This window comes from Dendropsophus ebraccatus, chromosome 6 (genome assembly GCF_027789765.1).
Source record: "Dendropsophus ebraccatus isolate aDenEbr1 chromosome 6, aDenEbr1.pat, whole genome shotgun sequence".
Classification (NCBI taxonomy): domain Eukaryota; kingdom Metazoa; phylum Chordata; class Amphibia; order Anura; family Hylidae; genus Dendropsophus; species Dendropsophus ebraccatus.
In genome coordinates this window covers 28,507,981-28,523,735 of record NC_091459.1, presented here as the reverse complement: position 1 = coordinate 28,523,735, position 15,755 = coordinate 28,507,981, and the positions used below count along the sequence as shown (strand labels likewise).

The 15,755-nt window shown below is 41.6% G+C and overlaps 1 protein-coding gene across 3 annotated transcripts in view; it reads left to right on the top strand.

Annotated features, from left to right (window-relative positions):
- LOC138795523 (midasin-like) overlaps positions 1-15,755 on the top strand; it is an 82,126-nt gene that overhangs the window by 37,396 nt on the left and 28,975 nt on the right. For all 3 annotated transcript variants that reach the window (XM_069974739.1, XM_069974738.1, XM_069974740.1), the window contains exons 18-32: positions 2,372-2,516; positions 3,061-3,157; positions 4,653-4,766; positions 5,838-5,985; positions 6,983-7,093; positions 7,220-7,371; positions 8,321-8,499; positions 10,163-10,371; positions 10,715-10,861; positions 10,962-11,103; positions 11,183-11,317; positions 13,955-14,093; positions 14,364-14,502; positions 14,648-14,784; positions 15,060-15,201. In XM_069974739.1, coding sequence (XP_069830840.1) covers positions 2,372-2,516; positions 3,061-3,157; positions 4,653-4,766; positions 5,838-5,985; positions 6,983-7,093; positions 7,220-7,371; positions 8,321-8,499; positions 10,163-10,371; positions 10,715-10,861; positions 10,962-11,103; positions 11,183-11,317; positions 13,955-14,093; positions 14,364-14,502; positions 14,648-14,784; positions 15,060-15,201 — 2,136 coding nt within the window. The remainder of the gene's footprint in view (positions 1-2,371; positions 2,517-3,060; positions 3,158-4,652; positions 4,767-5,837; positions 5,986-6,982; positions 7,094-7,219; positions 7,372-8,320; positions 8,500-10,162; positions 10,372-10,714; positions 10,862-10,961; positions 11,104-11,182; positions 11,318-13,954; positions 14,094-14,363; positions 14,503-14,647; positions 14,785-15,059; positions 15,202-15,755) is intronic.

The window sequence follows — 15,755 nt, the reverse complement described above, 5'->3', positions numbered from 1 at the left end:
ACCCTTTGAGGCGTTGGTTTCTAGATCTAGTCTACATATGGACTCTAGTCTATGTATTAACTGTTGTTCCCATTGTCCTGTGACAACTCCCGTGCCTATAAGCCTTACCTCGACCTCCCTCGACGGTTTTCTTCTTTGACTCCATGCTCTCGAGTACCTCTAGGCTTCCTTGGAGCGGAGTGTTTTATATGATCGACCTCCTTTCTGAGGCTTTAACAGCCCATGGAGTTGTTTTTTTCCCAGCCTACCGGCTTCCTCTGCTCATCTTTTCTGTCGGACACTGCGGGGTACCAGGTACTACTGTACTCTTTTCAGGACAACTTGCTCAAGATTCAGATCACGGTTTTCTTTTCTCCCTCTCCTTCTTTCCCTGGACTGCATTATGCTTGGAAAGCTTTATTCTTATTAACATGTATGTGTTTCTCAGATGGGGTAACTCATGTCATAGGCCATGGCTTTCTCTTCACAGTGAAGACTGTACTCCTAGGCCTATGGAGCTTCCAGCCTGGCCATTCTTCCCTGCTCCATAGTCAGGGACGCAGCTTCTCCTGCATCTCATGTAGCACCTTCTATGAGAGACTCTCAGTCCTTTCTCCTTTATTTGACGCCTTAGGCCTCTAGGTGCCACGAAACACTTTCCAGTCTCTCCCGTCATGGTTGTATTTGCCTTTTTTCTGTTCTACCTCAGAGTAAGTCCCTGCCGCCTGTGGTCGCCTACTTGGCTGGGCGTCTGCTTTTTTCCCCACATCTAGCCTACTAGTTCTGTTGGACTCCATGTTACATCATGTTGCTGGCTTCTAGGAAGGCCACAACCCACTCTGCAGTGCAGCACGTTGCTCCAGGGACTAGACCCGCTTTCCTTTGCCGCGGACCTGTCGGGGTTTTCTCTGACGCATTCAGCATCAACCCTTGCTCTATTCCTATTTGATGGTTGTGTTGGTGCTATTTTGTGGCTTCTCGCCAAGCGCTCTTGTCTAGCGGTTATCTTTCCCACCCCATGGACTGCTTTTGGACGTCCCATGGTATCTGTGTCCCCCAATAAGACGCACGAGAAAAGAGGATTTTTTACTCACCGTAAAATCTCTTTCTCGTAGTCTTCATTGGGGGACACAGCACCCACCCATTTTTCTTTTGGGTTTTTCATCGGTATGGTAGTTTTCTCAGTTTTTGGTGTTATTCCTACTTTACCTGTTCTTGACTTCTCCTACTGCTCTGGCACAAACTGGTTTACCTCAGTGCCTGTGGGCGGGTATATCCTGCTCAGGAGGAGTCACTTCCTTTGTTTCTTTCTTAGTGTCAGCGCCTCCTAGTGGCAGCAGCCTATACCCATGGTATCTGTGTCCCCCAATGAAGACTACGAGAAAGAGATTTTACGGTGAGTAAAAAATCCTCTTTTTCCCATGACAAAACAGCTGAAAATTTTCAGTCTAAGGGTATGTTCACTGGGCAAATTAGGTGGGATTCCACAGCAGGACTTTCTGCCGCGGAATCCTGCCTGTCTTAGTGTGTCATTGCCCGTCTATGGGAGAGCGGGCGCATCCACTGCCGCGGCTCTCCGCTTGAAGAAGTGACATGTCACTACTTTAGGAGGGGAGGAAGCAGACGAGTGTGCCTACCCATTCACTCACTGCAGGACACTGAGCATGGTGTAAATCCGCTCTCCGCCACGGAATTTTGTCTGATTTGTTCAGTGTGAAGATACCCTAATAGTGTGTGTTACACCAGGGTTGCAAAACCACAATTCCCAACATGACTGGACAGCCAAAGCTACGCTCCAATATGTAAATAGTGTAGTATATGTAATTACCCATATTGTTGCCAGTTTCCATGTTAACCACTACACCTTCAACCATATCCCATTTTACAATGGACAGATGGTTATTCCCTTTAATATCCTCAACTTTAGCCATAAACCCTGGTGACATATCCAACATCCCTTTAATTTACTATAACACAAAGTGTCACCCTCCTTGCAGATGTCTTTACAGGGCATAGTTACTGGTTTTGTTTGGTTATTGCACGGATGGATGTCTTCTATACCGGCCTATATGGTCACGGTATAATGCTATGCTCTACTGTAAGTCACAGAGACTATGTAATGCAGCACAAAAGTGGAAATTGCAGCCATCTCTACACCTCTGTGCTGCTGAGAACATGTACTCATTGTCTATTACTAAGATGTGTTTGCCAGTGTTCACTATTTCAACAATGCTTCAAATAAAAATTTTGTTAAACCTGCAGATCACATCACAAAAATGAGCCCTTATACGTTCCAATAAAAAGGTTAAAGGGATCAGAATAGAACAATTTTAAGGAGTTAAAAAAGTTACTGATCACACTTCTGTTTCGGTATCCTTCTTTTTCCTATTAGGGTACATTAGCCCAGGCTGTAAAGAAAGGAGAGTGGATTTTGTTGGATGAAATTAACTTGGCAGCTGCTGAAACACTGGAGTGCTTGTGTGGTTTACTAGAGGGCTCAACTGGTTCCCTTGTTTTACTCGACAGAGGCGACACAGGTATCATTGTTTTGTTTTTTTTTTGTTTTTTTTTTTTGCTTTCTAGATCTCCTATTATAATTGCACATAAATGATCAACAATTTTGTTTTTACCCAATATTGTAACTTTGTCCTTAATAATGAGCGCATAAAAAAGACGTTTATAGGGTTTTGCTTTTAGCCGCTGCACAATTTTGTGCTAAATGACTAGCTGCTTACTGCTTTCCTGTTATAGCCCTTTAACAAGACCCGTTGTAGTGCTGCAAACAAGCATAGTTGAGGCCTATTAATTTTATCATGGTCACCTGCACATTCCCGTCAGTATGAAATGATGTTCCGCCGACTACTGGTGATTTTAACACCTGCACATAACGCGCAGTCTGCCAACATACAAGAGATTTTCCATTTGTCGTCTGATAAATGACCCTGTTACATGGGCTGTATATTGCGAATGTTGGTTCCTTCCTGCTGATATTCAGCCCATATAACCCATAATTGTCCCAGATGCTGTAATTTAAAGGGTTTGTAAGGACTCTTTTTAATTCTCCCCTCCCTTTTTTCACAGAACCGCTCATTCGACATCCTGATTTTCGGTTATTTGCTTGTATGAATCCTGCTACCGATGTGGGCAAGAGGAATTTACCATCTGGCATAAGAAATAGGTAAATAGCTGAAATGTTATTACATCATCCTTCTTGTTTAGTAAATGATTTGTGTAAATGTCGCAAAAATACATTATGGGGGATGGCCAGTGTATACCTGCTATATGCCATACAGTTGACCACTAATTTTACTGGATACTGCTCTATAGAATAGCGCAGACATCTGTGCTGTTCTGTCGAGCAGATAAATGCAAACTTCTAGATCCACCTAAACAGCCACAATTGTGATTGGAGTGCGGGAGAAGCTTCTAATGGGCCTCCTTGCCTGTTTATCATCATGCAGAGAGCCGTGACTGGTCACAGCCCAGATGACTAGTTCCCAGTTCTCTTCCTGCCTCGTTTGTCAGGATTTGACGTCACCGACAGAGGAACCCCAGACATAATAGGGGGGCTCTTTACTATTATGCGCGTCTGGGAACTTAATGAGCAAAATTGTGCTGATTGGTTACCTTTAAAAAGAAGTGGACCCAGTACTGACCCCACTGGTACCACACTTGTTACTGTGACCCCATTAGGGTATGCTCATTCAATAACCACACTCTGTTTCTGATCACTCAGTTACTTTCCCTTTATACATATACACTGCTCACAAAAAGTTAGGCTAAGTTAACACTACAGTGATATCATGAAATTATGCATTTACATAGAAGCATGCAATGGTGATTTCCTCATCGTAAATAAATTTATTGAGACAAAAGACAACATCAGTAGTGGGTATACCCCAACAAAAACCTTGTTGGCTCACCACAGTGGTGCATAATTGTGTAGAAGTGTAGCACTGGTTCCCAGTTCAGAGCAGGTGGTAGTAGCACCCCAACCTGTAATCAGAGATATAGGAAGTAAATGTCAAAGTTTGTCAAGTAAATGACAAACTTTTATTCCAACGTTTAAAGCATGGTTCAGGTTAAAAACACACTCCGACGTGTTTCAGAGTGAATCCCCTTAATCATGGCACGATATTTGGGATTAACTGCATCGGGCTCAAGACCCCCTTAGAAACTACTTGTGAAGCTTTGTGTCTTAGGGCCCTATTCCACCGGACGATTATCGTTCGCATAATCGTTAACGATAACAATTGCTATTACGAAAGATCTGAAATCGTTCACCCATTTACATGGAAAGATGATCGTTACTTATGATCGTTCTTGTGGTCGTCTTGTCGTCGCTATTGCATTCGTCACTACTGCGAACGACCGGACGATTTGCGAACGAGCATCGATAGGTCCAGGTTCTTATTAGACGATCAACGATTTCTCGTTCAGTCATTAGTCGATAACTGCTATTCAAACGAACGATTATCGTTTAGATTTGAACAATTTAACGATAATCTGAATGATAATCGTCCGGTGGAATAGGGCCTTTAGAGGGAATATGGTGCCTCAGACAATGAAGCTCCTGCTCAGTCATACTGGTCTATGTGCATGTGAGACCTCAGTGATCATACAGACTGTTGTTGTGTTATGTGTTAATTTTGACCATGTATTTTTGTTTACAGGTTTACTGAACTTTATGTGGAAGAACTAGAAAATGAAAATGATTTACAGATACTTATCATGGATTATTTGAGAGGTCTCAATGCCAATAAATCTATTGTCCAAGGAATTATCAGGTGAAAATAAAGCTTTTTTTTTTTTTTTTTTCCTCTCTCTGTATATTTTATACAATGCTCCATTTGGTGGTAACTTTTGTGATGGCTGGCTGAACTGCTGGAACTCCTAAATTGCCACAAGTGAGATTACTGCACATGTGCCTGTGTTCTCGTTCATGCATTTTGCATGACTGACAGCGCTATTTGAACCCTTTTCCTGCCAAGAATATATCTGATACATCATAGCAGGGTGGCAATTAAAGCGACTCTGTACCCACAATCTTCCCCCGCCACCCCGAACTGCTTGTATCGTCTGATAGCTGCTTTTTAATCCAAGTTCTTTCCTGGGGTCTGTTCGGCAGGTGATGCAGTTATTGTTCTAAAAAAACCTTTAATTTTGCTGTCCTGTGTCAAATTGGTGTCAAATTATTTGCAGACAGCAGTTTCGGGGGTTTTGCCCCTCGTCACTGTGGAGCAGAATTCTGGCTAGTTGGGGCAATGACAAATCAACAAACAAAACACAGTATCACTGAACTCAAGGAGATCTGTGAAAAAACTCCAATGAAGTACTCAATCAAGAGTCGCCACTGATGCCCCCAAAAATTTAAAAATTCAAAGCAAGAGTCTGTGGAGCCTCAAAACACAGGATAGCCAGATATCTCTAGCCTGTTGCCACGGGGTGCCTCTATGATGGGGAGAGCACCACACCACCCTCATAGATAGCCCCTTAACTCAGTTGCAAATATTGGAACATTGTTCTTTCCCTATTTATGTTCCAATACTCTCAACTGAGTGGGACTTAAGGGGCTATCTATCAGGGTGGTGTGGTGCTCTCCCCATCATAGAGGCACCCCGTGGCAACTGGCTAGAGATATCTGGCTATCCCGTGTTTTGAGACTCGCAACCAAGACTCCACGGACTCTTGTTTTGCATTTGGAATTTTTCACGGCTCTCCTTGAGTTCAGTGATTTACTTTGTTTTGTTGGTTGTTTTTATTTTAGCCTAGGTTTTGCTTGAAGCTTAATTATTCATCAGCTTTGTATAAGACTGAATCCTTTAAATATCTGTTTGTTTGTTGTTTTTTTTCTTTAGCTTTTATTTGACAATACGAAAGAAATCTGTTGTTGAACTTATGGATGGCACCGGTCACAGACCACATTTCAGCTTACGTACTTTGTGCAGAGCCCTGCGATATTCAGCTGCAAATCCATGTAACAACATCCAGCGATCCCTCTATGAGGTAAACTACCTGTGCTTTAGCCGTTTTGCTTACTTTATTAATTTAAAGGACTATTTAAAATGTTAGTTAGGGTGCGTTCACACCTACAGGATCTGCAGCAGATCTGCAGCAGATTTGATGCTGTGTTCAGTTATTTAAATGAAATCTGCTGCAGAAAATCAGCTGCAGATCCTGTAGGTGTGAACGCACCATTATGGATTAAATTTAGCCTGTTTCCCTTGACAGTGTTTTTTTTACAATTATCCTTAAACATTCAGTACTTATAGTGGTTTATGCTTTTACCTACAATACTGTTTTATCATTTTGTGCTTGTTGGTTCAATTTCAAAACAATGTAAATTCATGTATGTAAGTATATGTTGCAGTGAAATGATACAATCAGGGATTTGATCAAATTCCGGGAAATGATGAAATGACCGCGCCATTCCATCATTTTCCTAGGGAATTGATCAAATCATAGACCTTTTTCAGGGAAATGATAGAATGAACTCTATCATTTCCCCCTGCGACATAGAATTTACTTACTGTATCGCTCTGTGCTCCCCGTTCCGCTTGTTTCCCCTGCTACACGACTCCTGCTTCCCTGGCCTGTCCGCTCTGCTCCCCGTCCACCCTGTTCCCTGCCTGTATGCCTGCCAGGAGCTGAGCCGCTCTGCCCCCCGTCCTACCCGCCCTGCGACACTCCTCCTCCTCCCCGGCCTGTCCGCTCTGCTCTCTGTCCGCTTCAACGCTGTATGCCTGCCGGGAGGTGTGCCACTCTGCTCCCCGTCTACCCCGCCTTGCAACATGCCTCCTGCTCCCCGTTCCCCATCCGTATGCCTGCCGGGAGGTGTGCCGCTCTGCTCCCCATCCACCCCACCCTGCGACATGCCTGCTGCTCCCCACGGCTGTCCACTCTGCTCCCCATCCGCCTTCGCTGCCTCTCTGCTCCCCGTTCTGTTTTAGCTTGTACTTAACTGTTGTGGATTATTTGAATTAATTTTTTTTCTTCTTTTAAGGGTTTTTGCCTCTCCTTCCTAACGCAACTTGACAGAGCATCTCATTCTATCGTGGAGTCATTAATTTGTCGCTACATTGTGCCTGGGAACATTAAGTCTTTGCTGAAGCAGGTATATGTAACATCTTTGCATACATTGCATAGGCGGTTTATAGGAGACCTCTGAATTTGTACTCATTCAGTCAATGTTTTCTTTACGTTGACCGCAAAATGAGCAAACACTGATTTTTATTTTCAGCCATTTCCCGAGCCTCGTGGAGGCAGGTTCGTCCAAATAGAAGGATACTGGATCCCAGTGGGAGATAAGAATCCCGCCATAGATGAAAGCTACATCCTGACCTCCTCAGTGAAACTAAATCTTCGAGACCTTGTGAGAGTTGTCTCTGCCGGGTATGTTCAGTATTTGCCTTGTTTGCTTTATCCCCTTTCATATTATTCATATGGTCCTTTTATTTCTAAATTAACATTTGTAGTAGATGAATTTTTACTTTTTTTTTTTTTTTTTTTTTTAAACCTTTTTAGTTTTTATTGGTTAGTTACTAAAGGTGCTAAAAACACATTCTATTTTATAGAATTGTAATGCCAAGCAGATTCACAGGTCTCCATAAAAACTCCTGAAATAGCCTCACCCAGGCAGTCACATAGTTGTCCCCTTGTAGTGTTGTACATTGATATTAATTAGTAAAAACTTTAGTATCGTCTGGCAGTAAATAACATGGTCTAGAACCAGTGATCTGATGCTACAACGAAAATCTTTTTCTGGTTTCAGAAAGTTTTATATACATTTGTAATTTTACTTCTATTTAGAAATCTTTCATTACTTATCAGCTACTGTATGTCCTGCAGGAAATGTTTTCTTGTCAGTTTGACACTGCGCTCTCTGCTGCCACCTCTGTCCGAGACAGGAACTTTACAGAGTAGGAGAGGTTTTCTATAGGTATTTACAGCTGCTCTGGGCAGTTCCTGTCTTGGACGCAGGTGGCAGCAGAGAGCACTGTGTCAGAATGAAAAGAAAACATTTCCTGCAGGACATACAGCAGCTGGTAAGTATGGGAGGACTTGATAATTTTAAATAGTAAATTACAAATCTATATAACTTTCTGAAACCAGTCGATTTGAAAGATTTGAACAACCCCTTTACTCTTTGGTGTGCGATGCATAGATGCCTCTGAAGCCTTCATTGTAGATGTGTCATTATTGCACTCTGTGGATAATGTATCAATACAGCCTTTCCCTCCATGTAGCATATGTCTTAATCATTTAGAAAGGGAATACTGACAAAATGCCTTGTTTAATAAAATCCTCCCGCCCCCCCCCCCCCCCTCCTTTTCTCCTATAGAAACCACCCAGTGCTTATTCAGGGAGAAACATCTGTTGGCAAAACAAGTCTAATCCGTTGGCTGGCATGTGCTAGTGGTAATCACTGTGTACGGATTAATAATCATGAGCACACTGACATACAGGAGTACATTGGTTGCTATACTTCAGATTCTTCAGGAAAACTTGTGTTTCAGGAAGGTAAGTTTGTGAAAAGTATAATTTCATAAATGACACAAACTTATTGTTTTGCCTTTTGAAAACCCAAAACACAGGGATAAAATACAGATCTATGATTAGTTATTTTTTTTATCACATATTTTACTGGGTTTGGTTCTGTATTGTTTGTTTCATATTTTGTAAGAACTTTTCTGTGCTGTCTATCTCCTGTCTGTCTATCTCCTGTCTGTCTATCTCCTGTCTGTCTATCTCCTGTCTGTCTATCTCCTGTCTGTCTATCTCCTGTCTGTCTATCTCCTGTCTGTCTATCTCCTGTCTGTCTATCTCCTGTCTGTCTATCTCCTGTCTGTCTATCTCCTGTCTGTCTATCTCCTGTCTGTCTATCTCCTGTCTGTCTATCTCCTGTCTGTCTATCTCCTGTCTGTCTATCTCCTGTCTGTCTATCTCCTGTCTGTCTATCTCCTGTCTGTCTATCTCCTGTCTGTCTATCTCCTGTCTGTCTATCTCCTGTCTGTCTATCTCCTGTCTGTCTATCTCCTGTCTGTCTATCTCCTGTCTGTCTATCTCCTGTCTGTCTATCTCCTGTCTGTCTATCTCCTGTCTGTCTATCTCCTGTCTGTCTATCTCCTGTCTGTCTATCTCCTGTCTGTCTATCTCCTGTCTGTCTATCTCCTGTCTGTCTATCTCCTGTCTGTCTATCTCCTGTCTGTCTATCTCCTGTCTGTCTATCTCCTGTCTGTCTATCTCCTGTCTGTCTATCTCCTGTCTGTCTATCTCCTGTCTGTCTATCTCCTGTCTGTCTATCTCCTGTCTGTCTATCTCCTGTCTGTCTATCTCCTGTCTGTCTATCTCCTGTCTGTCTATCTCCTGTCTGTCTATCTCCTGTCTGTCTATCTCCTGTCTGTCTATCTCCTGTCTGTCTATCTCCTGTCTGTCTATCTCCTGTCTGTCTATCTCCTGTCTGTCTATCTCCTGTCTGTCTATCTCCTGTCTGTCTATCTCCTGTCTGTCTATCTCCTGTCTGTCTATCTCCTGTCTGTCTATCTCCTGTCTGTCTATCTCCTGTCTGTCTATCTCCTGTCTGTCTATCTCCTGTCTGTCTATCTCCTGTCTGTCTATCTCCTGTCTGTCTATCTCCTGTCTGTCTATCTCCTGTCTGTCTATCTCCTGTCTGTCTATCTCCTGTCTGTCTATCTCCTGTCTGTCTATCTCCTGTCTGTCTATCTCCTGTCTGTCTATCTCCTGTCTGTCTATCTCCTGTCTGTCTATCTCCTGTCTGTCTATCTCCTGTCTGTCTATCTCCTGTCTGTCTATCTCCTGTCTGTCTATCTCCTGTCTGTCTATCTCCTGTCTGTCTATCTCCTGTCTGTCTATCTCCTGTCTGTCTATCTCCTGTCTGTCTATCTCCTGTCTGTCTATCTCCTGTCTGTCTATCTCCTGTCTGTCTATCTCCTGTCTGTCTATCTCCTGTCTGTCTATCTCCTGTCTGTCTATCTCCTGTCTGTCTATCTCCTGTCTGTCTATCTCCTGTCTGTCTATCTCCTGTCTGTCTATCTCCTGTCTATTTGTACCATGTTGGGTATACTTGAAATACTTCAATGCTATACAACTTGGTTAAATATTTTCATAAAAGGTGTTTTTTTTTTTTTTTTTTCTCACTGCTTTTTTTTCTTTTTGAAATCAGGTGTTCTAATTCATGCTATGCGGAATGGTTATTGGATTATTCTGGATGAGTTAAACCTGGCTCCTACAGATGTACTCGAAGCTCTCAACCGATTGCTGGATGATAACAGAGAACTTTTTATTACTGAAACTCAGGAAGTAGTTAAAGCACATCCGAGGTTCATGCTTTTTGCGACTCAGAACCCACCAGGCATTTATGGAGGAAGAAAGGTTTGTTATTTAAAACACATAAATTAAAATATAAAAAAAAATGAGCAACCTATGAAATGTCCGAGGACGATTGCCCTTATGTAAAGTGAACAGTCTTTGTTGCCAAGCAAGCATAGTGTGGTTTTATACAGGGTAACTTTTTATTGATGGTGTATTCAGAGAGAGAGAACACCTGATTGACCACACTACTTGAATATTCCAAAACTTGCAGGCTGGGATCTACACTCGTCATTTTCTCTTAATGGAGCTGTAATATGCTAGTGTGAATTTGACCTTAGGGTGAGTTTTCTCTCTTATCCAATACCCTCTTCATACATTTGATAACTTTCACTGTCTTTAACAGGTATTATCAAGAGCTTTTCGAAACAGGTTTGTGGAATTACATTATGATGAATTACCAAGTGCCGAACTGGAAACAATATTGCACAAACGCTGCTCTTTGCCGCCATCTTACTGTTCTAAGTTGGTTTCAGTGATGATAGAACTGCAGGTAACTGCTCTTTTTATTGTAACATGAATAGTATACATTTTTTATATCACTATCAAATGTGAATTATTACCAAATATTTATGGCCCCATTCATTTTCTAGTCGCATAGAAGAGGATCCTCTGTCTTTGCTGGAAAGCATGGATTTATTACACTCCGAGATCTCTTCAGATGGGCTGAAAGATACAGATTGTCAGAACAAACAGAGAAAGATTATGACTGGCTTCAGCACTTGGCAAATGATGGTACAAACATTCGCACCTTTGAACAGAATAATTAATGTTGGTGACAGATGTGACCTGTGTGTTTTAACTATTCATTTAGGCTTCTTGCTGCTCGCTGGGAGAGTAAGAAAACACGAGGAGGTCGAAGTAATCTTAAAAGTGCTAAAAAAGTGCTTCAGGAAAGAAGTGGTACCAGAGGTCCTCTTCTCCTCAGAAAATGTACAAAAGCAATTGGGTAAGTATACAAATACTAGGGTATTCCATCAAACTATTTTTAAAAACACTGTTCAGATTGGATCTAAAAACATTTCCAAGCTTGTTGGGCACTACAAAGGACAGCTTGGTGCAACCAATCAAGCTTGGGCGGAACAAACAGCTATACAGAATCATTACTGCAGGGCATACAGGGATAACTGCATATACAGACATCATGGCCATCATACAGACAAAGCTTGGTGGATGACGTCTAAATAGCAGCCTGGTTATGCAGCATAGGTCTCAAGTCAGTGTTTTTCTCAGACTATAGGAGTATTAGAACATGACGGAGATGGATTGATTTAATAAGACTTCTATTTAACTTTGTCAAGTGACAGGTGGATTTGTTAAGACCCTTTTATGTATAAGTGTTACTGTCGTTTTTTTTTTTTTTTTTTTTTTTTTTTTCAAAAATCAATAGTACAGGCGATTTCAAGAAACTTTGTAATTGGGATTATTAGACAAATATGCCATTATCTGCATTCAAAAAGACTTTCCCAAGGTCCCGCCCTCCTTTCTCTCATTCACTGCTCACTATCAGGAAACCTTGACTCTTTTACATCAGTTGCGCCCTGTGTAACCCATGGAGAGGGGAGGGGGAAGGAGGAGGGAGATTAGTTGCCAGCAGAGAACAAAGGATTACACAGTGGGAGCTGTGTGAAAGCTGGTATTCAGAGGTCAGAGAGGTCAGTGCTGACTTCAGAGGAGATAGCCCGGTGATGTTGCTGTCCTGTTTTGGTGCCTCATCTCCCTCCCCCCCCCCCCTCTCCATAGAAATCCATGAAAACGGGGGTGAGAGCTTCAAACTGCTTTTTCATGATAAATATGCATTTTTCAGCTAATACACCCAATTTCAAAGCTTCTAAAAATCACCTCTACTATTGATTTCTGCAAAAAAATAAATAAAATAAATTGAAACTACAGTGACACTTTAAACAGTGCAGATATCTCAACCAGGTGTACCAGATTAATGTGTATATACAGTGAGTCCAAGAAGTGTTTGATCCCTTGCTGATTTTCTTTGTTTGCCCACTAATAAAGACACTATCCTTCAGCACTTTTAATGGTACATATATTCTAACATGGAGAGACAGAATATCAAGAAAAAAATCCAGAATATAATTTTAAAGAATATATTTTAATTAATTTGTATTTCAATGAGGAAAATAAGTATTTGATCCCTCTTGCCAAACACACTCAATACTTAGTGGCAAAGCCTTTGTTTGCAAGCACAGCGGTGAGACGTTTGTTGTAGTTAACCACAAGTTTAGCACACACACCCGGGGGAATTTTTGCCCACTCTTCTTTGCAGATTCTCTCTAAATCATGAAGGTTGGTGGGCTGTCGCTTGGCAACTCTGACCTTCAGCTCCCTCCATAGATTTTCGATTGGATTGAGGTCTGGAGACTGGCTGGGCCACTCCATGACCTTAATGTGATTTTTCTTGAGCCAATCCTTTGTTGCCTTTGCTGTATGTTTAGGGTCATTATCATGTTGGAAGACCCAACCACGGCCCATTTTCAGAACCCTGGCAGAGGGGAGGAGGTTGTCCCTCAGGATTGTGCGGTACATGGCTCCATCCATCTTCCCAGTGATGTGGTGAAGTAGCCCTGTACCCTTGGCAGAGAAACACCCCCAAAACATTATGCTTCCACCTCCATGCTTGACGGTGGGCACAGTGTTCTTGGGGTCATAGGCAGCATTTTTCTTCCTCCACACATGGCGGGTGGAGTTGAGGCCAAAAAGTTCAATTTTGGTCTCATCTGACCACAAAACCTTCTCCCAATAACTTGGTTCATCTTTCAAATGCTCATTGGTATACTTGAGGCGCGCCTCCACATGTGCTCTCTTCAGCAGGGGTACCTTTCGGGCACTGCAGGATGTGAATCCATTGTTGCGCAAAGTGTTGCCAATTGTTTCCTTGCAAACTGTGGTCCCAGCTGCCTTCAGGTCATTTCCTAACTCCTGCCGAGTGGTTGCAGGACGATTTCTGACTGTTCTCAGCATCATTGCCACCCCACCAGGCGAAATCTTCTTTGGAGCATTGGGCCGAGGTCTGTTCATTGTCATGTTATACTCTTTAAACTTTCTGATAATTGCACCAATAGTTGTTACTTTCACATCCAACACCTTACTAATCTTTTTGTAGCCCATTCCAGCTTTGTGAAGGTCAACAATTCTGACTCTGAGGTCCTGTGACAGCTCTTTGGTTTTACCCATGTTGGAGACTTGAAATCTGTGTGATCTGTCTGATTCTGTGGACAGTTGTTTTTCACACAAGTGATTAGTGAGAACAGGTGGCTTCAGGTCAGGTAACAAGTTGATTGGGAGTGTCTAACTGGTCTGTAAAAGCCAGAACTGCTAATGAATACTAAGGGATCAAATACTTATTTCACTCCATGAAATACAAATCAATTAATATATATTCCTTAGATTTATTTTCTGGATTTTCTTTTTAATATTCTGTCTCTCCATGTAAGAATACATCTACCATTAAAAGTATAGAATGATCATGTCTTTATTAGTGGGCAAACAAAGAAAATCAGCAAGGGATCAAATACTTCTTGGACTCACTGTATAACATGGCCTCATATATATCATATGTATTTTTTTACAGAAAGGTTGTCTGCTATAAATAGTGAAAAGAATCAGAATTTTTCACATGTTGTATGGACTTATGGAATGAGAAGACTTGCTGTTCTTGTGGGTCGAGCACTGGAATTTGGAGAGCCTATCTTACTTGTAGGGGATACAGGGTAAGTTTTCTTTTAAACCCCTCAGTGTCCGTACTGTTAGAAAAAAAATATTATGTCATAGAGACATGTCAAAAGTTTTGACCAGCTGGGTGTTCAGATCCGTACCGATCGACAGAATGGGAGAGGACCATCCTGCAGATGAATGGGTCTGTAATCTGTCCGCAATTGGACAAATTATGTGGATGTGTGAAAGCCGCCTAAGGGGTTAACTTAAATATATTTGTCGTACTTTGTCTGCCCTCACAAACTTTACTACTTTGCATGTTGTAGATGTGGCAAAACGACAATTTGCCAGATGTTTGCATCTCTTCAAAACCAGAAATTATTCTCTGTTAACTGCCATCAACACATGGAAACCTCAGACTTTTTGGGAGGGCTGCGACCTGTCAGACACCGGTCCAAGGACAAAGTAAGTTTTTTTTAATATCTATATATATATCTATGTATATATATATATATATATAATATATTTATGAATAATGGTTTTTTATTTATTTTTTTTAAATATGAGTCAGTTTCTACCACTATGTTTCTCCTATATTTTTCCCATATAGGATGAAGAGGAGGATGACAGTTCAAAGCTGTTTGAGTGGCATGATGGTCCGTTGGTCTTGGCTATGAGAGAAGATGGATTTTTCTTGTTGGATGAAATCTCATTAGCAGATGATTCAGTTTTGGAAAGATTAAACAGGTAAGAAGACATTTAACTATGGCTGGGTGCTGCTTGACTTTGACTAAGGCCACAATAATAATAATTTGGCAAAATAAGCATTACAGGGGTTATCCTGCTTTACAGATGTGATAGCTGTCAGTTTTGTATAGTTAAGGTCCGCAAACATTTTATACTCTTGTCAGCCGTACTTGTCGCAAGTGGGTTTGGTTGCCAGTACAAGGTGTATTAGGCTCTCATAACCATATCTATCGACAGAAGATGGTAATCATTAGTTGAATTAAATTTTATTTTAGTGTTCTGGAAGTGGAAAAGACGCTGGTGTTGGCTGAAAAGGGAAGCAGAGAGGATGATGATGAAGTGGAACTTTTAACAGCTGGAACAAAGTTCAGAATTTTGGCTACTATGAACCCTGGTGGAGACTTTGGAAAAAAAGAGGTGTCTAACTCTTAATATTTGTATAGTAATAATTTTTTCCAGAAACTGTAAATGTACAGTCGTGTATGCTGTCTGTAGATGTATATTGTCATCTTCAGTCTGACCAAGAATAGTTTAAGATTTGTGTTTTTTAACTGGTTTAAAGGAGAAGTCTGGACAAAATTATTTTTTGAATATTATCACTTATGGAAAGTTAGAGAAATTCCTAATGTACATTTTAATATGGGAAATGCACATGTAGTGCTATTTCCCTTAATTTAGTAGATCAGGCAGGGTTCAGTTTCTGTAAACAACCATGACTGCACAAATCAGTTGTAATTCCTATGGAGTGTCCAGCAGGGGGCGCACTATATGTAGAAGTCTATGGAACTGTATTGTGTATGTAATGTATCACAGGGACGCAGGGCAGAGAGGGACCAGGCTCACACCAAGGGAGATAGATGGCACCAAGCTCAGTGTCACATACACACAGTACTACTCCTCCCATCATCTGCTTGTAGTATGAGCAGATGATGGCGGAGTAATACCAGACCGATCCCCATCATCATAACCAC